Raw genomic sequence first — 17,374 nt, 5'->3', positions numbered from 1 at the left:
GGAAGTGTGATTGACTTTGGGATGTGAAAAATGAACACTAGACCCAGCACACCAGCTGCCTTGTCATTGTCAGATTTCTTGACTGTGGCTCTCATCACATTTAAACAAAGTGCTGTAGTTTATTTGGAGGAGCTCTTTCCAAGCAGAACCACAAGGAAGAATATTTAAATATACTTTTTATAAGAAACTAAGCTACAGGAGCCAAGAACTGTTGCTTTAACCACATTTAGGGGGAGAGGATGAAGGAATTACACTTACTCAGTGTAAGAATTGTAAGATATGTCTGTAGGAATTTCATCCCATTCTCCTCTGCCAAGGAACTACTCCTGCATTCTTTAGCCCAGGTCTAGACCAGCTTTATAAAACATGATTGAACCACTGCAGTCTTACTTCTACATGTCCAAAGAAGCAGATTGAAGCTCCCCGCCATATGAGAACAGCCACTGGAAGGAGTCATAATTCCCAAAGTCATGGCTGCTGAGTGCATGCAGTGCTAGGGGTAGGAAAGGGTACTTCAAGACTTTCTTAGCCTTTCTGGGCAGTTGGGGCTGTCTACGTCTCTCCTTTAGGGAAGGGTTGAGTGTCCTTATGCTGTTTGTTTCTTTTAATGGCTCCTGTGCCCTTAGTGGGATTTTGCAAATTTGTGTTTTGTATTTCATCTTAGTCAGCATTAAGATAAAGTATAATTTTACTTATGTTCACAAACTATTTCCCTCAAGGCTTCTTTTTCAATTCTGAATTCCCTCTCATGAATTTGTTCAATCTGTCAGCCATCCAATTTGTCAATATCTCACTGGTTTTTTGGAACCCAGAAAAGAAACTTGCAGATATAAGGTGATTCACAGAAGATGCAAAGCTAGACACAGCCTTATCTTAGTACATTCTCCAGGAAGATTTGAGTTCTTTCCAGCACTAGAATCTCAGCCAAACAAGGCAAGATGAATCATCTGCCATTTCTGTCATTATTTTCTGTATTAAAGTTGTAGATTTGTAGTCTCTTCTTCATCACCATTCCCAGAAGTAGCAAGGACCTCAACACATGCTTTTCAAAGATGGCACAGGCGAGTTTTCCACATCAAGCACTCAAATGGGTACCAATTCCCTGTGTCTTTAACAAAAAATTTGGCAGGAGGCATCTTAAATCTCTGCAAACAATTTACTAATGACGTCAACAAAAACAAATCTGGAAGTATCTTGTTGCATTCAGTACCATAAGTGAAAAAAACTGATTTGTTTTTACCTTCATTTCAATTTAATGTCATCCTGACTAGAAGCAGATTTATCGGTGCTTGTACAGTTTTCAGGCAAAGCTGGTAAAAAGCACAATGTGATTCTGTGATAACTGCTGTTAAGATAATGCAAGATCTCTACAGACAAAAAAGAAGTGTGCTAGATTGGTTTTCTTTCTCTGAACTCTGACATTTTTTTCTGTCATTTCAATTTCCCGGTGAAAACATAGAGAGCTGCATTTGGGCACTGTAACTGACTTATGCTGGAGCACCCGGGGCAAATTCCAATGTATAAGAAAGAAAAAAAATGTGGAAAATTATTTTATTGATGGACTGAGAATGTTCTGCAGTAATACATTTCTAGTCAGTGAAACAGGCAGTCCAAAGCATTTAGAAATGCTTTGCTCTGAATTGTGATGACAGTTAAAATCTCCATGCATTTTTGTGAAAGTAAGTTTTCAAAACATTTGATTAGCAGACAGCAAGATAATCTTGAAAATATTGGCCTAGGCAGGAACAATTTACCACACTAGATACCAGCTGATGTGGTCTTATCTGATGTAATATAATATTGAATATTATAATAACTAAAAAACTCGCATAACTGATCTTGAGCTAAGTGTTTCAAAAGATGGAAGAGTTTAAGTCAATTATTTAATAGTTATAATGTATAATGTTATAATGTGTTTGAAATCTGCCAGTCCTCTAACATATTCTAATTTTGTTGAAACACACTCAGAGAAGATTGTTCTATCAAAAATTGTTTGATTTACTCTAAGAAAAATTGTTTAACAAGTAAGACAGTGCATTCAAATCTTCCACATACAGCAAGCTATAATCCAGAGAGTATATTCAAGTCCAACAATAAGTATACTTGTTATTGTAGCATAATATTTATATGAGGACCTAATTTTACTGCACTTTGACTACCCACAGTAGACCTGTTGATTTCTCTGAAGATATGATGAATTCACACATGGTAAATTAAGAACATCAGTTCACCTGTGGAAAAGACATTCTGGATAACACCATGTCAAACACAAACCATCAGCTCACAACAGGCATGTGATGCAAGGATTTAACTTCCCTCATCATGTTTTGCATTTGTGGCTAAAACACTGTTGATAACACCAACATTTTGGCTGGACTGTGCTTGCAAAGTGTCAAGACTTTATCTCTCTCTCCTATTCCCATCTCCAACATGTAAGCTGGAGGTGAGCAAGAGGCTGAGAGAGAACAGAGCCAGGACAGGTGTCCTCAGCTGATGGAAGGAGTATTTCTTGCCACAGGACACTGTGCTCAGCAGTAAAATCTTGGGGAGAGTGGAAGGGGGAGATAATTGGGTTTATGGTGTTTGTCTTGCCAAGCAACCATGAACTATCATTATATCAATCCATTAGTCTTGCCTTCCTTCTGTTTCTTCCCAGTCCTACAGGAGAGTGGAATGAGCAAGAGGCTGTGTGGGTGTTTGGCTCTTGGCCAGGATCAACCAATATTTCATTTCAACAGCAGCTGTTTCTTGATGTTTCTTGTTGTCAGGGAAAGATAACCCACCAGCTCCCCATCCTTCTGTCTCTCAGGTGCAGTTTGGACATCTTATTTTGACTCACTGGTCTGCTGTATCTTTCTATTGAAAAGTTTTCAGGGAGTAGTTTTTAATATTGTTGTTGTTGTTGTTATGTCAGTTGATACATTGGAAAAAATGAAGGGCAAGTAAGCTATTATTTTCTAACAGAAGGCAATAAATGCAAAACCACAGCACTCTCATGTACCTCCAGGCCCGATGCCCAGAGTCACAGGTTCTGGGGTGACAGGAGGAGCCCCTGTGGACTCAGCACAGGTCACCAGGCAGGGCAGCCACCTTTACCAGCACACAGGGCATTGAGGGGAGAGTGTGGCAGTGCTGGCTGTCCCCTGGAGCTGGGGGATAGGAAATCCCAGGGCAGGGAAGAGCAGGGTGGGAGGTGTGAGCCGTGCACTGAGTGCTGTGATCTAGAGGCTGGTGGTATTCACACTGTTTATTTGCACCACAGAGAGTTTGGCCTTTACTCTACCTGAAATCACCAGGCACAGTAAAGAATTCCCATCATCCAGTAAAGAGATGATCTATTATTGCTGAGGTCCTCTTTGCAAAAAAAACCTCCCATAATCATTAGGGACAAAATGAAACTGCTATTTAAACACAATTTTCCCATTTGTGTTTGACAAATCTTAGCGGTTTAAATACTGATAGGAACTTTTTGTCATGCTTTCTGTTACAAATGAAGCATTAAGAAAGTTCAGTCCTTTTCACAGCTGTGTAACATTCATAGAAAAAGGTTATGAGTTGATTTCTTGCTTCAATTTTCTCTCTTCTATATTATTTTTTTTTAAGGCTGACAATCATTTTGATGTTAAAAGCAAATTAGGAGGTCTTCTCAGTTATCTTGTATGAAATAAAGATGAACTGGACAAAAGAGCCCTAAATAGCAATTTCATGCTGTGATAAAAGATGGGAAATTATCATTTGTATCTCATGGAATGGATCTTAATCATTGCTAAGTGGAATAACAGAAAAAGGTAAAGTCGGCAATATGTCTCTGTGGATCTTTACAGTCACATTAAGATTCACAAAGCCTGACGTTTAAGTACAATCAGAAGTACCGATGTCCAATTGGTTTCTAAACCTTAGTATAAATAGGGAAGTTGCAAGGCAGTAGAACACAGTAGAACACTCAGGCCATATGTAGAGTATCAATCTGCTCCATCCCATGCTGCACTCAAGTAGCCAAACCAGTAGAGAAAATGTGAATGATTTACAGATTAGTGTCCAGAGCAGATTCCTTCAAGAGGCACAGGAATAATTTAGGCTCTCAGATCCCATTTGCATAGCTATACGGATTCTAAAAGCCTGGTCCCAGTGAGATTCCATGTTTCAATGAGAATTGAAACTTCTGAAATCAAAATTGGATGCCCAAACTGCTGACATCCTTTTGATGTCATAAGGTTCTTCACCTACTGCTGCCTGATGCTCTTCAGGACATGTCGCAAAGTCATTTGACATTCTTGTAAACATTATTGACTTCCTAGGTATGCCAAGGTTGACAAAGCACCGGTAGATGACAGTTTTTCTCAAAATATTTTAGAACAGGTAAATAGATACGTGGTTAGGAACCATCTACGTCACTCTTTCTCAGAACTCTGTTTTCATCTGCTTATAAGCCCTAAACTAATAATCTTCAGATTCTCTCTAAATAATTTTGAATCCCTTAAAACCATCCCTTTTCCACTGCTGCAACTCTATTCCTGGATTTTGTAATGTGCACCTATACTGGGCATAATCTCATATTCCTGCAGCTCAAGAGACCTAGGTTTCCAAATTCCAGCTCAAAGGACATTTGAGGTTTTGCAGTTAGAATTGTGATTCCACCAGAGCCATCACTTCTCTTAAAATGTGGGTTTAGACACTGCGAGTACTCCCCCTACAAGAGCAACAGTGAGTGTTTCTTCATTGTTTCTGTTAAATCAGTGCTAAGGAACAGAAAGTAGTTGAAGGTAGATTATTTAGAAAATATGAGATGGGATACAATCCTGCAGCCTTGCACAGAGTAGGAAAAAAAAAAGGCTCAGGGACAACTCTCCAAGCCAGATTATATATTTTGCATAAAAAATGAGGGAGAAATGCATGCACCAGCTGAGACTTAGTACAGAACCAGAGCTTCACTTTTGGAGGTGAGCACCCCAAACTACACATAGACAGCCTCTCACTGCTGTTATTGTCTAACCTAATTCCATCTCCTTAGCTGTTTGGTGGCTCAGAAAGAAGGGGAGAAAACATCCCTTTCATATTAGCAGTTTTAGGCACTTCCACAGGAAAATTACCCAAATGGGAAGGGAATTGAGTCCCTCGTTTTTCACCAGCTGAAGAAGTTGTAGGTGAAGTACTGCTGGCTTCTAGGCAGCGTCAGCACCCCACCATGCCCACTGGTTACTCTGGTTCCCATATCTTCTCAGACACTGAACCTTTTTACCTCCCTGAACATTTACTGTATCTGGATTTAGTTTTCCATTCCTGCTGTTCCAAGTATTTTTCTGACTGAAACACCTCTGAAAACCTGGATGCAGACAAGGCCCTGGCTCTGTGTCACATATAATTGCATTGGGCACAAGGATGGGTATAATAATTAGCATAAAACAGGGAAATTAAAAATAGGCACTTCTGTTTCCTAAGTGTGTCAAGCAAGGAGTTGGCAAGGTCAGGCTTTCATTCTGCTCTGTGATAAGGCAAACTGGAAGTTGTCCCAATATCAATACCAAGAGTGCATCTCATCCTAAAAGGAGAAATTTCTTTGGTGAATTAAGGCTTGGCAACCATTGCTTTCACTTTACTGACCTAGTAAAACACAAAGGAAGATGTTTTTAGATGTAAGTACACCAAAGATTTAAAAAAAAAAAAAGAATCCCACATAAAATTAAGTTTCTCCTGCACTTACCTACCAAAATTCATATTCAGGATTTCATTCTTTCTCACTGCAATTAAGAATCCTACTAGCATCTAAAACTGTCAATTTACTTAACTCTCAGATATCAGTGGCACAGCATTTATTAGAGAAACAAAGATATCTGCAGTCAGGACATGGCAGGAAAGTGCAGTTCAGTCCTGCTTTAAAATGAAGAATTATGTGCAAAGTCTCTTCCTGAGGAGAAAAACAGTATTCAAATTCACATGAAGGGAAAGAATCCTCGAATAACTTTGATTCTGCCACTATCAATTTAGATTTTTTTTAAAAATCTTCAAGGATATGGTATGGGGGTGAAGCATGCAGGGGGCTGGGCTGGCTGACCCTCCTCCCTCTCTGGATTTCCAAAGCCCACGTTGAAAGGAAGGGAAGGTAAAGGGCACTGGTGCACACAAGCACAGCACTGTCTCCTTCCACACTCCTCAGAAGCAAAGCTGATGGGATTTCATCCTTTTGGTCCACTGAGGGGAGGAAAGAAATGGACCATAGAAATTAGAACTGGGAGAGACCACTAAGTCGTCCAGTCCGTTTCCCTGCAAGCACAAGATTGTTCCCAAGTGCTCTTTCCAGTCTAGATTTAAATTAATCAATTAGCAATGGGACTTTCAACACTACCTTGGGAGACCATTCTAGCCTAATGGATCTCATTGTTAATAATTTTCACCAGTTATTCAGCCTGACTTTTATTTTCTTTGATGTCATCTCAGGACCTCAGTTCTGCTGCTCTAAATTTAGTTCCCAACCTCTCTCCTTGGGGTTTGTACCTTTCAGATACTCAGAAACATGCACACCATGTTCATAGTCTGCATATTCAATTTTTGTACACTTTCCTGCAGGGTCACTCTTCTCTGCAGCCCACCCAGCAGTCTTGCCTCTGTTTTCTGATTCCCATCCACTTTGGCAGCCTCCTCACCATTCTTTTCTGCACTGGAAATCCACCTTTTGAATGAGGTTTAATGGAAAGACCTGCACAAGAATATCTTGCAAAATGGATTAGCACAAGAATCCTTTCTCAGGCATCCCATTATGTGATCAAACAGTACAAAATGGGCTTGTGTCAGAAAGGGATTTTTCTTTCAGATGAAGTGAATATGGAATTTACTTACAAGTGCATTCCCCCACCCCTCCCCACCCCCTGTGGGTTTGGGCAAAATTTACTATGCCTGGCTGTGAAAGGAGAGCCACGGTCACTCTCAGACAATACCCTGGCTCTTGCTTCCAGTACAGAGGGGTCAGAGAGCAGGGTAGAGAGGACTGTGACTCTGTCCCTGCTCCTTCACTGATGAGATGAAGAGCTCTGCAAAGAATAGCTGTCCATAGGCAGGGCAGTCAGAGGCAGGATTATTCAACACATTAATGAGGGAAGAAAATATGAGGCTCTCAGAGGCCCCTCTACACTCTCTCTTTCCACAGAAATACAATATATTCAGTTACACATAACCCACAGTTTGATGTCTGGAAAAGAAATCCTTGTGCAACTCCAGTATTTCAAAAACTGTGTTCCATTTACACCCCTAAATATCTGTAACCTCGCTGCTAGCCACTTCTTTATTATTTTTTAGCCTTTTGCTCAGACTTCTGCTATTCCATTTCCTAAGCCCTTAACATACTTCTTTCTTCACAGGTTTTAGTCAGCTACTTCACATCAGCTGATCCCATCCACCTCAGGGCTGTTCTTTGGGACATCCCGTGTGATCTAGGGGTTACAGCCAAGGTGCTCACTGAAGTCCCAGGTTCCTGTTTGTCACTGAAATTACCACAGTTGGTACCAGGGGTACAATAAAAAATGGAGAGAAGAAACTGATCTGCAGCAATCTTTATGTCTGGCAGATAAATGCATACTGTGAATAGATATATGCATACTGTTAATCATCCCTACTGTACACAGTTCTTCTCTTATGGCTACACATTTTTGTTTATTTTTTAGTCATGAGTGTGGTTTTGTTCTCCGTGCAGAGCTGGGGACAGCAGAGCTCTCTGTGTCAGGAGTGCATATCCTACATGAAAACTGAAGAGCAAGGTACACCATGCCACACACCATCCTCTCAGTCCTCAGCTCCCTCCTTGCACATACATCGATTTCACTCCTCTTGAAACCTCAGAATAGAGGGGGTTGTAGATGCTTCATCAAGTTGTGGGGGAAATGGACTGATGGACCTGGGTAAATACAACCCTCACTTCTAACCATGGTCCTACCCTCCATGTGAGCACTAACATACAGTGACAATGGTTTCAATTTCCAGAGAAATGAGTCCTTTTCTTGGATTTTTTTTGAGGAAGAAGAGTTCTTTGCCTCTTTGGCAGCAGTATTTTCCGTGGGCCATTGCCCCCTCCTGGGATGGCAGCACACAGGGCTCTGCACAGGCTCAAGGATCTGCCTTGGGACAGTGGGGCGCAGGATTGTGCTCACAGCACGTCCCTTCAGGCAAGCTTTTCCAGCATCACTGCCCTTTCATGTCTTGACTATCTCTTATTACAAAATTAAAGCCATTCTAAGAATGCGATAGCGCTGCCAGGGAAGAAGATAAGAGAAAATAATGCAGGACTTGTCAGTGCTATGTAACATCAAGAAATTTTCCTTCCCTAAACAAACCTGAAATGGAAACCTGAACTTATTCAGCTATGAGTAGAGGGTATTAAAAAAAAAACCAACCCTCCTCTGTGATCAGAGCTCAATTAAGCTGCCTTGAAAATTATTCCAAATATACTTTTTTGCAGATAACAATAGACAATCCTTTTGACTGATTTGTTAAAAAAGGTAAAGAAAGAGAATAAAATTATTGCTTATCAGAGAGAGAAGCAGCACCATTTAAAATAACATGAAATTGTATCCCATGAATTATTCACAAGGGCTGGTTACACTTATCATTATTTCTGGCTTTCCTTTTTACCGCATTGCATTTTGTGTAAGTTGTCGCCAATAAAAGAGGTGTGGGTTTTCTTAATTAATCAAACCTGATTTTTCTGATTATTTTTTTCTAATTTAAAATGAATATCTTTCGAGCAGTGAGTTGTCTTCACGGTGTCAAGCTGAAAAAGAAGATAGATTTCACTATCGCTAGCAGGGTCTAAAACATGCAGTGCAATAGTCACTTGCATACTGACTGGTGTTGCTCTACGTGTTGTGCCAGCTGCTGAGAAACCAAAGTGTGATCCCAGTTGTATTCTGGCATAAGCAGTTGTAAACTCCATCCTGTTCTATGTGAATTAGGCTCACTGAATTTCGCAGTTCTCTGAAATACAGCCAGTGTGATTCAGTTTTCTGATTGCAGGTACCAGTCAACACCTCTTGTGATTACCTTGTGATTTTGATCTTCCTTGTCCAACATATAAATATGCAGGGTTACAAATCCATTATTGTGGGAGGTCCTAATGATCATAGCCCACTAGAAGAGTAACTCTTTTAAAATCAGTGGAAGCATTGACTAGACTAGCCAAAACTCACTTGTTTTATTGCTAGAGCTGTGTCTCCAAGCAGATGGGTGTAGGCATTTTGTGTTTATGGCCACAACCGACTTAAAAGCCCAGCTCATGCCCGTAGTCCATAAGATGTCAGCCAGTTCTCCATATCCAGCTTATCTGCTGAGCAAACCTTCATATTTTTTCTTGCTTACTCTCTCTTCTGTCAGCATCTTTCTGAATCATTTCTATTGCAAGCTCTGTGGCTACAGGCCTGGTGTTTTGGGAGGTCACATAGGGAAGACGGCCCTATTTGGTTTCTGTGTGTAATAGTTCAGGTCAAGGCAATATGATCATCCTTGAATACATTAACATTGATGCAATTTTCCTTAATTGTTGTGGGGGGGAAAAAGCTGAAAAAAAATTACCCCAAAAAGTTTAAACATAAGGGGAAAAAATGTAAAGGCCCTAGATTTGTTCTGCTTGCCCTCTTATGATTTGGGGAGTTTTGATCAGTATTTCTCAACTTGGAAGAGAAATCTTACTAAAAGCATCTCTCTACAGTGTAGAAGCTGTACTTCTGCTGGCTGTCTGTAGGTCTTCAGAGTTCATGAAGAGATGCTGGCAATACTGAGGTGTAATGCAAACTATCATAAAGCAAATATCTAAACTAGGCCAGATGAACTACCTCCTAGGAAAATTCCTCTCCTTTGACTATAAAGAGAGTCTACAGCAATTAGCTCAGCTATGGACATCTAAACTCTAGTTATCCAGAACAGCTGAAATGAATCTCCCTGCTGATGTCAGAAAACTGGAAATGGCTTATAATAAAACCCAGTTTATTTTCAACAGCTCAGCTATGACATGAAAGTCTGCACCATCACTGGCAGACAAAAAATGAACATCACGGGGCTCGAGGTTCCCCCTGCTTGGCTGTGAGAGGAGTCCCTGCCTCTAGACCCAGGCTTTCAGCGGAGCACCAGAAAGGCTTGTTACCTCACTGGATCATTGGACTGAATCTGTGATCAAAGCCAATGTGCCATTTATGTGTACATTTTTGTTTATAATGCAATTAATTAATTGACAGAATTTGTCAAGATAAAATGTAGTGAATTCCCTCCCTGCTCTTTCAGCTGCTCTCAATAACAGGGTGTTAGCCAGGATGCAGCCACTATGCTGACACAGCTTCCCAATTTCCTTTCCCCTGCTCCATTTCCTTTTCAAATTGAAAACTATTAGAAGTCTTTAGGCAAATAATAGAAACATAGTGCAGGTGCCTGTTATAAATCGTTCACTAGTTACTCTTAACCTAATGTCTCCTCAAACATTACTTTGCAAGAAGGCATTGAGGGCAGGAAATGCCTCATGAACTCTGACAATCAGTGGGGTCAGGAGTTAAGGTCATAATAATGTAGCCCATTTCTCCTTGTTTGTCAAATAACCTGAACGCAGTTTTATCCCTGGATCCCCGAGACTGACTCCTCTCAGCAAGAACATGGGTCTTGTGGAGAGCAGTCTTTGTCCAGGGTCATACCCTGCTGTACAACCCTAAGCAGGGTAGGTTCCATAAGGCTGGTGGTGCCAGTTACTGTTAATGGAGGATTCTGCCACTCACAAAGCCATGGCTTTCCTAGGCATGGCTTGAGGATGTGCACAGTCTGGATCTGCTACATGTCTGAGGTTAAATTAATCAGTGTTTATGAGGGAGCTCGACTTTCGTAAATAGAAATGACTTGAGAAAATTTGAAGTATTCTGCAAGAAAAATAAAACAGGAAGTAAACATTAATAACAAGAGCTAGTAATTACTGGTTTTAATGCAAAATAGAAAAATGTACAGAAGTGCCTATTAATTCTGAATCACTGAAGCAAATATCTAGGCTCCAGAGCTGGAAATGCTGCCTAAAATGCCACTGTGATTAGTCAATGCTAAAATTTGCCTTCATCAGCTAGGCATCACATGTCTTGTTCTCAGAGAAAAATTCCTCCCATGTTCACTGGAAATAATATCAAACATTACACAGGGGATAAACCTCCAACTCTGTGTATGTACCAAACAAGGCATGCAAGAGGACAATCTGTTAGCATGTATGCTCCTGAACACAGCAGGCAACTGTCAGGTTGTTGGAAGTATTTCTCATCATGCTGGGTGCCCTCACAGGCAGCATTGAACAGTGCTACGTTGGTCACAGATCACTTTCTCCATTTGGCTCCCCAGTGAGGTGTAAATATTTCAGAGCTAATGCATAAGTCATGTACACCTGGGTTTCCAAGTGCCACAGCAGTGAGACATAACTCTTGGGTATTTCTGAGCATAGAGGAGAATGGGTTATTTTCTACACTGCAAATGGAAAATACATGGAGATCTTTAATGTTTAACACTCAGACTGGTTCTGCACATTCTTGGAAGCCATTGCCTCCCAGCCCCAGGTAACATCTAAGTGATGTTCTGCAAACACGTGCACCTTGCCAGGACTGGCAAACACTCCAGGCTGTGTGCACACATGACTACCTATGGGGGCCCCCTGTCGCTGAAAGCCAACATATGGAGTTAGTTCACCCAAATATGAACACCCCAAGAACACTGGCTATGCTGTGCAGGTGGACATTGTGACAGCAAACATCAGAGGGGTTCATATTATTGCTGCATCTGATAGGTGTTGGGTACCTTTCTGTTTCATTTGTGAGTAAATCCAGACCTTACAGAGAACCCTGAGTGCATTCATCAGCTTACCCTCGTATGAGAGGAGAAAAAGAGTTAAGTTTATTTATGGCCAAAATATTTGAAAAAATAAAAGACATCACACCATGTACTGGGCTGACTGGGGGGGGTGAGGAAGGTGTAGCTCCCAGAGAGCAGGAGAGCAGGAGGGCTTACCTAGGTGGTTTGCTCTGTATTTGCAGAGCCTGGTGCTTTGACTGCGAGGTGAAGGGGGAGAGGAGGAGGCACACCAGGGGCATGCTAATGTTAGGAGGAGGAAGCAGCTGGTCTCACTGCCCTGAGAAGGAGTATTGACGGAGGTCCTCAGGGGCAGACAGAGAGGCTCACGGGTTTCTGTAGCAGGGAATTGCCTCTTGGTGTACTCCTGCTGTGCTGAGGTAAATAAGGCTCTATCTACAGTGGTAAATAAATAAAATAGAACAAAACAAAAAATCTGATTCTTTTCATGGACCTTCCAACCAAGGAAAATATACATTACTTTTTGAGATGCTGAGTGGGACTCAAACACCTCAGTGGCAGGCAGTGGCCCATGAAATGTTTGATGTTAGTCCATGTGAAAGACAGTTAACTAGACAGACATGTCACGATCTAAAATACCTATTACTTTTCTCATGAAAGCAGTGACCCTAAAGCAAAGCAATTTTAATGTACAGACTATAAACACTTTTATTTGTAGGGAAGGAGTAATTTTTCCACCTCAACTTTTTACCTAGTAACAAAACCAGAATAAACACATAGGCTTTTACTCCTCTCCATTTCTCCAGTGTGTTCCCATCTTCACTTCTTGGGTTTTCAAGATTTCCAGCTCTTTTTTTTTTTTTTTCCCCAATAAATACTCCAAAACACTTTTTTAGGGCCACATCTATTGTAACAAATAGAGATTATACTCTCAGCACAGGCATACAGTGATGTGTACTTTGTCACTAATACCTGTAACAACTTCTGTATGAGACTCTCACAACCAGGGGCTTGGATGTGATTTAACTGAATTTTTCACAATACTCACACCTCTCCTACAAATGTCTACAATGCTGCAATGCCACATTACTACTAAACCTTTAGGATTACTGATGCAGCTTTTGTATTGATATAGGCATGAAATAATTTTGGTATCATTTGCAATTATGTACATTAAGCATGGCAACAGTGCTACAGTATGTCATCCACTACTAGTCCCAGTGTGGAGATTGTGAAGTGCTGTTGATGGTATTTACTGACTGGGGAATCATTGGCAACACCAATCCTTTATGTTTAAAGTATTATTTCCTTCTCCATTCAGCTCTTTCGTCATTTAATACCAATGGATTTTATAAGGGAACATGGCCCCAGACAGGCCAAGCCAAAAAAATCTCTGCAATTTTTCAGTTTTTCTTCTATTCAATAGACCTCATAAGAAGAAAAAGATATTTCTGCTGACTCTATAAAATTATCCCTAAAGATTTTCTAAAGCTAAAGTAATACCACAGAAATAGCATCAGCACAGCCCAGGGGAAGATGGTTTCCGTTCCTCCTCTGGGTATTTGCAGTCTCAGGCCTGTCTTCATCACTGACTTGCCACACTTTGAGGTCTTGATTCAGTTGCCCAAACATGGGCATGTGTTTTCACTGAGCCTCTTTATGGGTTTCCATGTGAGACACATGGGGAGCGTGTAGAACCTCCTGGACTTCCCAGACAGCAGCCAGGTGTTAGGCAGAACATCAGAGGCATCTCAGGTGACACAAACGGGCGTGGCCACATCAACACCAACAGTCTGAGCTGCTGTGCTGTGCTGTACAGGTGTTTGCCTACACACAACCATTGTGTCAAACACAGCCCAACACTCAGAGGCTACTTTGTCACTTCTAGAGGAAGCACCTATCAGGCAAAAATGTTCTTTTTCCCAAGAGCTGTTCCCTTGTTCTTTGGTATTCAGAGAGATGAATCCTGAGATGTGTTTTTCAAAAGATAATTTCATTTGGGGCTCAGTTCATTCTAAATTCTTCTTTCAAATTGTCCACAGAGCTGAACTAGCTATGTTTTAGAGTGAAACCCAGGTCCTATTGAAGTTAGTAAGCATTTTGCAACTGACTCCAAATAAATTAGGATTTATTCCTAGAAAGCATCAATCTGGACCAACTAAGGGACATCTTTCAATTGCCATCACCATTATGTGGAGAGACAACAGATGAACAAAACTGGTCTCAGTGATAAATGCTCCATCCACCAGACCACACTGAAAAGGGTACTGATGTAGCTGCTGTTGGAGAAACTAAAAGGAAACTGGACTGAAAGCCAAATCTGTTCAGGTTTTTTCTTCATGATTTTTAAAGAGCAGCCCCAGAAGCGTTAAGCATTTTATTTAGTACTTAGAGTGCAACAGCAATGAAACTTAACATTATAGGGAGTGTGTTCCCACTAGAAAATGTCTTCAACAGCTCATAAAAACCTGGCCATTTATCAGCACTGCAGGAGATCTTTATTACCTCCCTACAGCATATGCTCTCCTATGATGTAGTTATTGATTTAACAAGTAAACTTCGTGGCAAGCTTTTATCTTGGAATTAGCAGCAAGACTGAAATAGAGCCCTTATTATTCTAATAACACAGAGATGTGAGATTCCTGTATATTCCATATCATCACCTTAACAAGCATCCTATTAGGGCTGTCTGACTGCCACATCAAAGCATGTGCTGTGAGGACTTTAACAATCATGATATCATACTCGCCCCCAGCAATTTCACAACCTTCTTGTTTTTCTTCCTGCAGGTTTGGACATCAGGCAAGCTCAGGTTATTGTGCTGTCATCGGGTACCAAATGTATAAATGGGGAATACATAAATGACCAAGGGCTTGCGGTCAACGACTGCCATGCAGAAATTGTGGCAAGAAGGGCATTTGTTCACTTCCTCTACTCGCAGCTGGAGCTACACTTAAGGTAATTTAATTCTGTTGATTTTGGGGGGCTGTTATATGGCCTTCAGTGGAACAAATCCATCCTCCAGACAAGTCAACTATTTGTTTCTTTATGGCATTTTTTCTGAGTCTTTAGGGGATGAAGGAACAATACACTGCACAAAAAAAATGAGAGCTAGGTAGTCTAAAGTGGTGGGTCATGAGCTGCTTTAGTTCAGCTGATTCTCTTTCAGTAGAGATTAGATATGACTCATAAAGCTAGGGTTTATGAAGCCTGATGATTTTGTACAAATCTTTACGTGCAGGCTTATTAGCATCATTCACTGACCAGAGACTTGAGGGGAGTCATTTTGCTTAATGCAGCCATTTTCCTGTCTTCCTTGCTGCTGCTGAAGGATCTCAAAGAAGTGATTTATTGATCATTAATGTCTTCATTGACTCACTAGAGAACCAATGAGTGTTAACAGCTCAGTAAACTTTGTGCCAAAGTGTAAGATGCTATCACTCCTTCTTTATGATGTTTTAAAATGTTACAGCATGTAGAATCATTACAGTGGAATTATTGTTCCTGTCTTCAGCCAAATCCACCTTGTTACCATTTAAATGGTTAGTGGGTCATACACTGTGTAGAAGATGGTAATAAGTGAGGTACCTCAGAATGTCTTGTCGTTGATCATGTCTATCAACAGTCTGGAAGAGGTTATGTAGTGCTAGGTTATAAGCTTTGCAGAGGACACCAAAACGTGGGGAGGACCAGTCACTGTGCTTGAGGGCTGGTCTGTCATTCCAGCAGGCTGGAAGGCTAGACCAGCAGGAACTTTGACAGAAAACTTGGCAAGGACAAATTCTAAGTCCCACACCAAGGAGGAGAGAATGGCCTTCCTCCTTTCCACCAAGAAGGAAAGAAACACATGCTAGGGAACAGCTCTGCTGAGAGGGGATGGGGTTTGTAGGCAGACAAGAAGAAGGACATTAGCTAGTGGTGTGCCTCACAGCAGAGAGGGTCAGCAGGACCCTGGAAAGTATGAGGAGTCTGCCAAGGGATGTGAGCACCCACCACTAATCAGCACTCATTAAACCACATCTACAATACTATGTGCAATTTTGGGTGCCCCAAAGGAAAGACATCAACCATCTGACACAAGCTCAGCAGAGGCCACCCAGGTTCTCAGGGGCCAGAGCACTTGGGCTGTGTGGAAGGGCAGATGGATCTGGACCTGGCCAGCCTGGAGGTGGGATGTCAGAGCCAGCAAAACATGTCAGCAACACAATGGAGCTGACATCTTTACCAAGGTGTGCAATGGGGAGGTGACAGGAAAGAGGCACACACTGAAAGAAGAGAAGCTCAGTCTGAGTAGGAGGACTAATATTCCCCATGGCAACAGGCAAGCAGTGGGACAGGTCACCCAGCACGGTTAGGTAGTCTCCCTCCTGTCTTGGACATTTTCAAAATCTGAGTGCATAGAGCCTTGAGCAATCTGTCAAACTACTTTGAGAAGGAGGTTGGGATAGAGATTTAAGGTCCTTACCAGCCTAAATTATCCTATGATGTGAAAACTGAGCAGAAGTGGAGCTGAGGTGGCATTTATTATATTGAAGGAACCAAGGACTGCAGGAAGCAAGGAGAGAAAATGTCTTGGTTTGAAAGACAGGTGTCTGCTAAGGAAGGCAGGAGCCTCCCTTGGAATGGCAGATGCAACCCCCTTCCCTCCAAGTTATTATAATTTTGAAATCAAGGGGCTTTTAGGCAAAGATGTGGGAAATAGGAATAACAGTTCTTTACTATTATATATCTCTATGTGTATAACCAGTCAAACAAACAGCAATAACTATGGCAGTAGCAGCAAACAATCACAAACCCAGTCCCGGCCTTCTCGGCTGTCAGGCCCTTTCCCCTCGGGTGCAGTTCCGCTCGCAGCCGGCAGGGGCGCTGGCGGCTCCCGGTGAGCAGGGCAGGTGCGATGGTTCCCCCGCGGCTGCAGGGGGCGCTCCGGAGCGAGCTCGGGGAGCACGCGGCACTGGTGCCCTGGGATCCCGGGAGGGATGGAACAAAGGCTTCACAAACCCCTGGGCAGTTGATCCCGGTGTCCGGCCTGTGCCTCGGGAACAGCAGGCTGGAACGGCAGGGACGAGCACAAATCCTGGGTGGCAGATGCGATGTATCCAAACGGGGAACCCCCCGGAGGTCTGGGCAGGGAGGGTGAGCACGGCTACAACGCAGCGAAGGCTCGAAGCAGCAGCGGGGCAGGGCGGCCACGGCCCAGCTCCAAGCACGGCAGGGAAGGCGGGCTTGGGATCCCGGTGTTTCTCCAGCAGAAAGAAAAGCAGACGTGAAAAAAAAAACCAGCTTCCTCTCTCTCTGGATGCCGAGACCAAACTGCCCACATCCCCAGGTGAAACAAAAAGAGCAGCCAGGTCCTTTGTTTTCCTGAAGTATTCAGCCATTTTTTCCCCCAGCAACATGTATAGGGGAAAATTCCTTTAACAGAAAAAAAACCAGGAATAAACTAAAACCCCAACAGAAACCAAAGAAAAATCCTTTCTCTGTAGGTCATTCTTCTGCCCTCCATTCTTGTGTGCAAATCTGTGTGACTTTCTCTGAAGGCCATTAACCTCGCTGCAAAAACTTGCTT

The 17,374-nt window shown here is 42.1% G+C and overlaps 1 protein-coding gene across 2 annotated transcripts in view; it reads left to right on the top strand.

Annotated features, from left to right (window-relative positions):
- The window catches only part of ADARB2 (adenosine deaminase RNA specific B2 (inactive)), a 306,651-nt gene that overhangs the window by 245,764 nt on the left and 43,513 nt on the right, over positions 1–17,374 (top strand). For both annotated transcript variants that reach the window (XM_039549516.1, XM_039549515.1), the window contains exon 5: positions 14,595–14,763. In XM_039549516.1, the coding sequence (XP_039405450.1) occupies positions 14,595–14,763 (169 nt within the window). The remainder of the gene's footprint in view (positions 1–14,594; positions 14,764–17,374) is intronic.

The sequence above is a fragment of the Corvus cornix genome, chromosome 2 (genome assembly GCF_000738735.6).
Source record: "Corvus cornix cornix isolate S_Up_H32 chromosome 2, ASM73873v5, whole genome shotgun sequence".
NCBI lineage: Eukaryota > Metazoa > Chordata > Aves > Passeriformes > Corvidae > Corvus > Corvus cornix.
The sequence above is the reverse complement of the archived record's forward strand: the minus strand, read 5'-3'. Positions and strand labels throughout refer to the sequence as shown.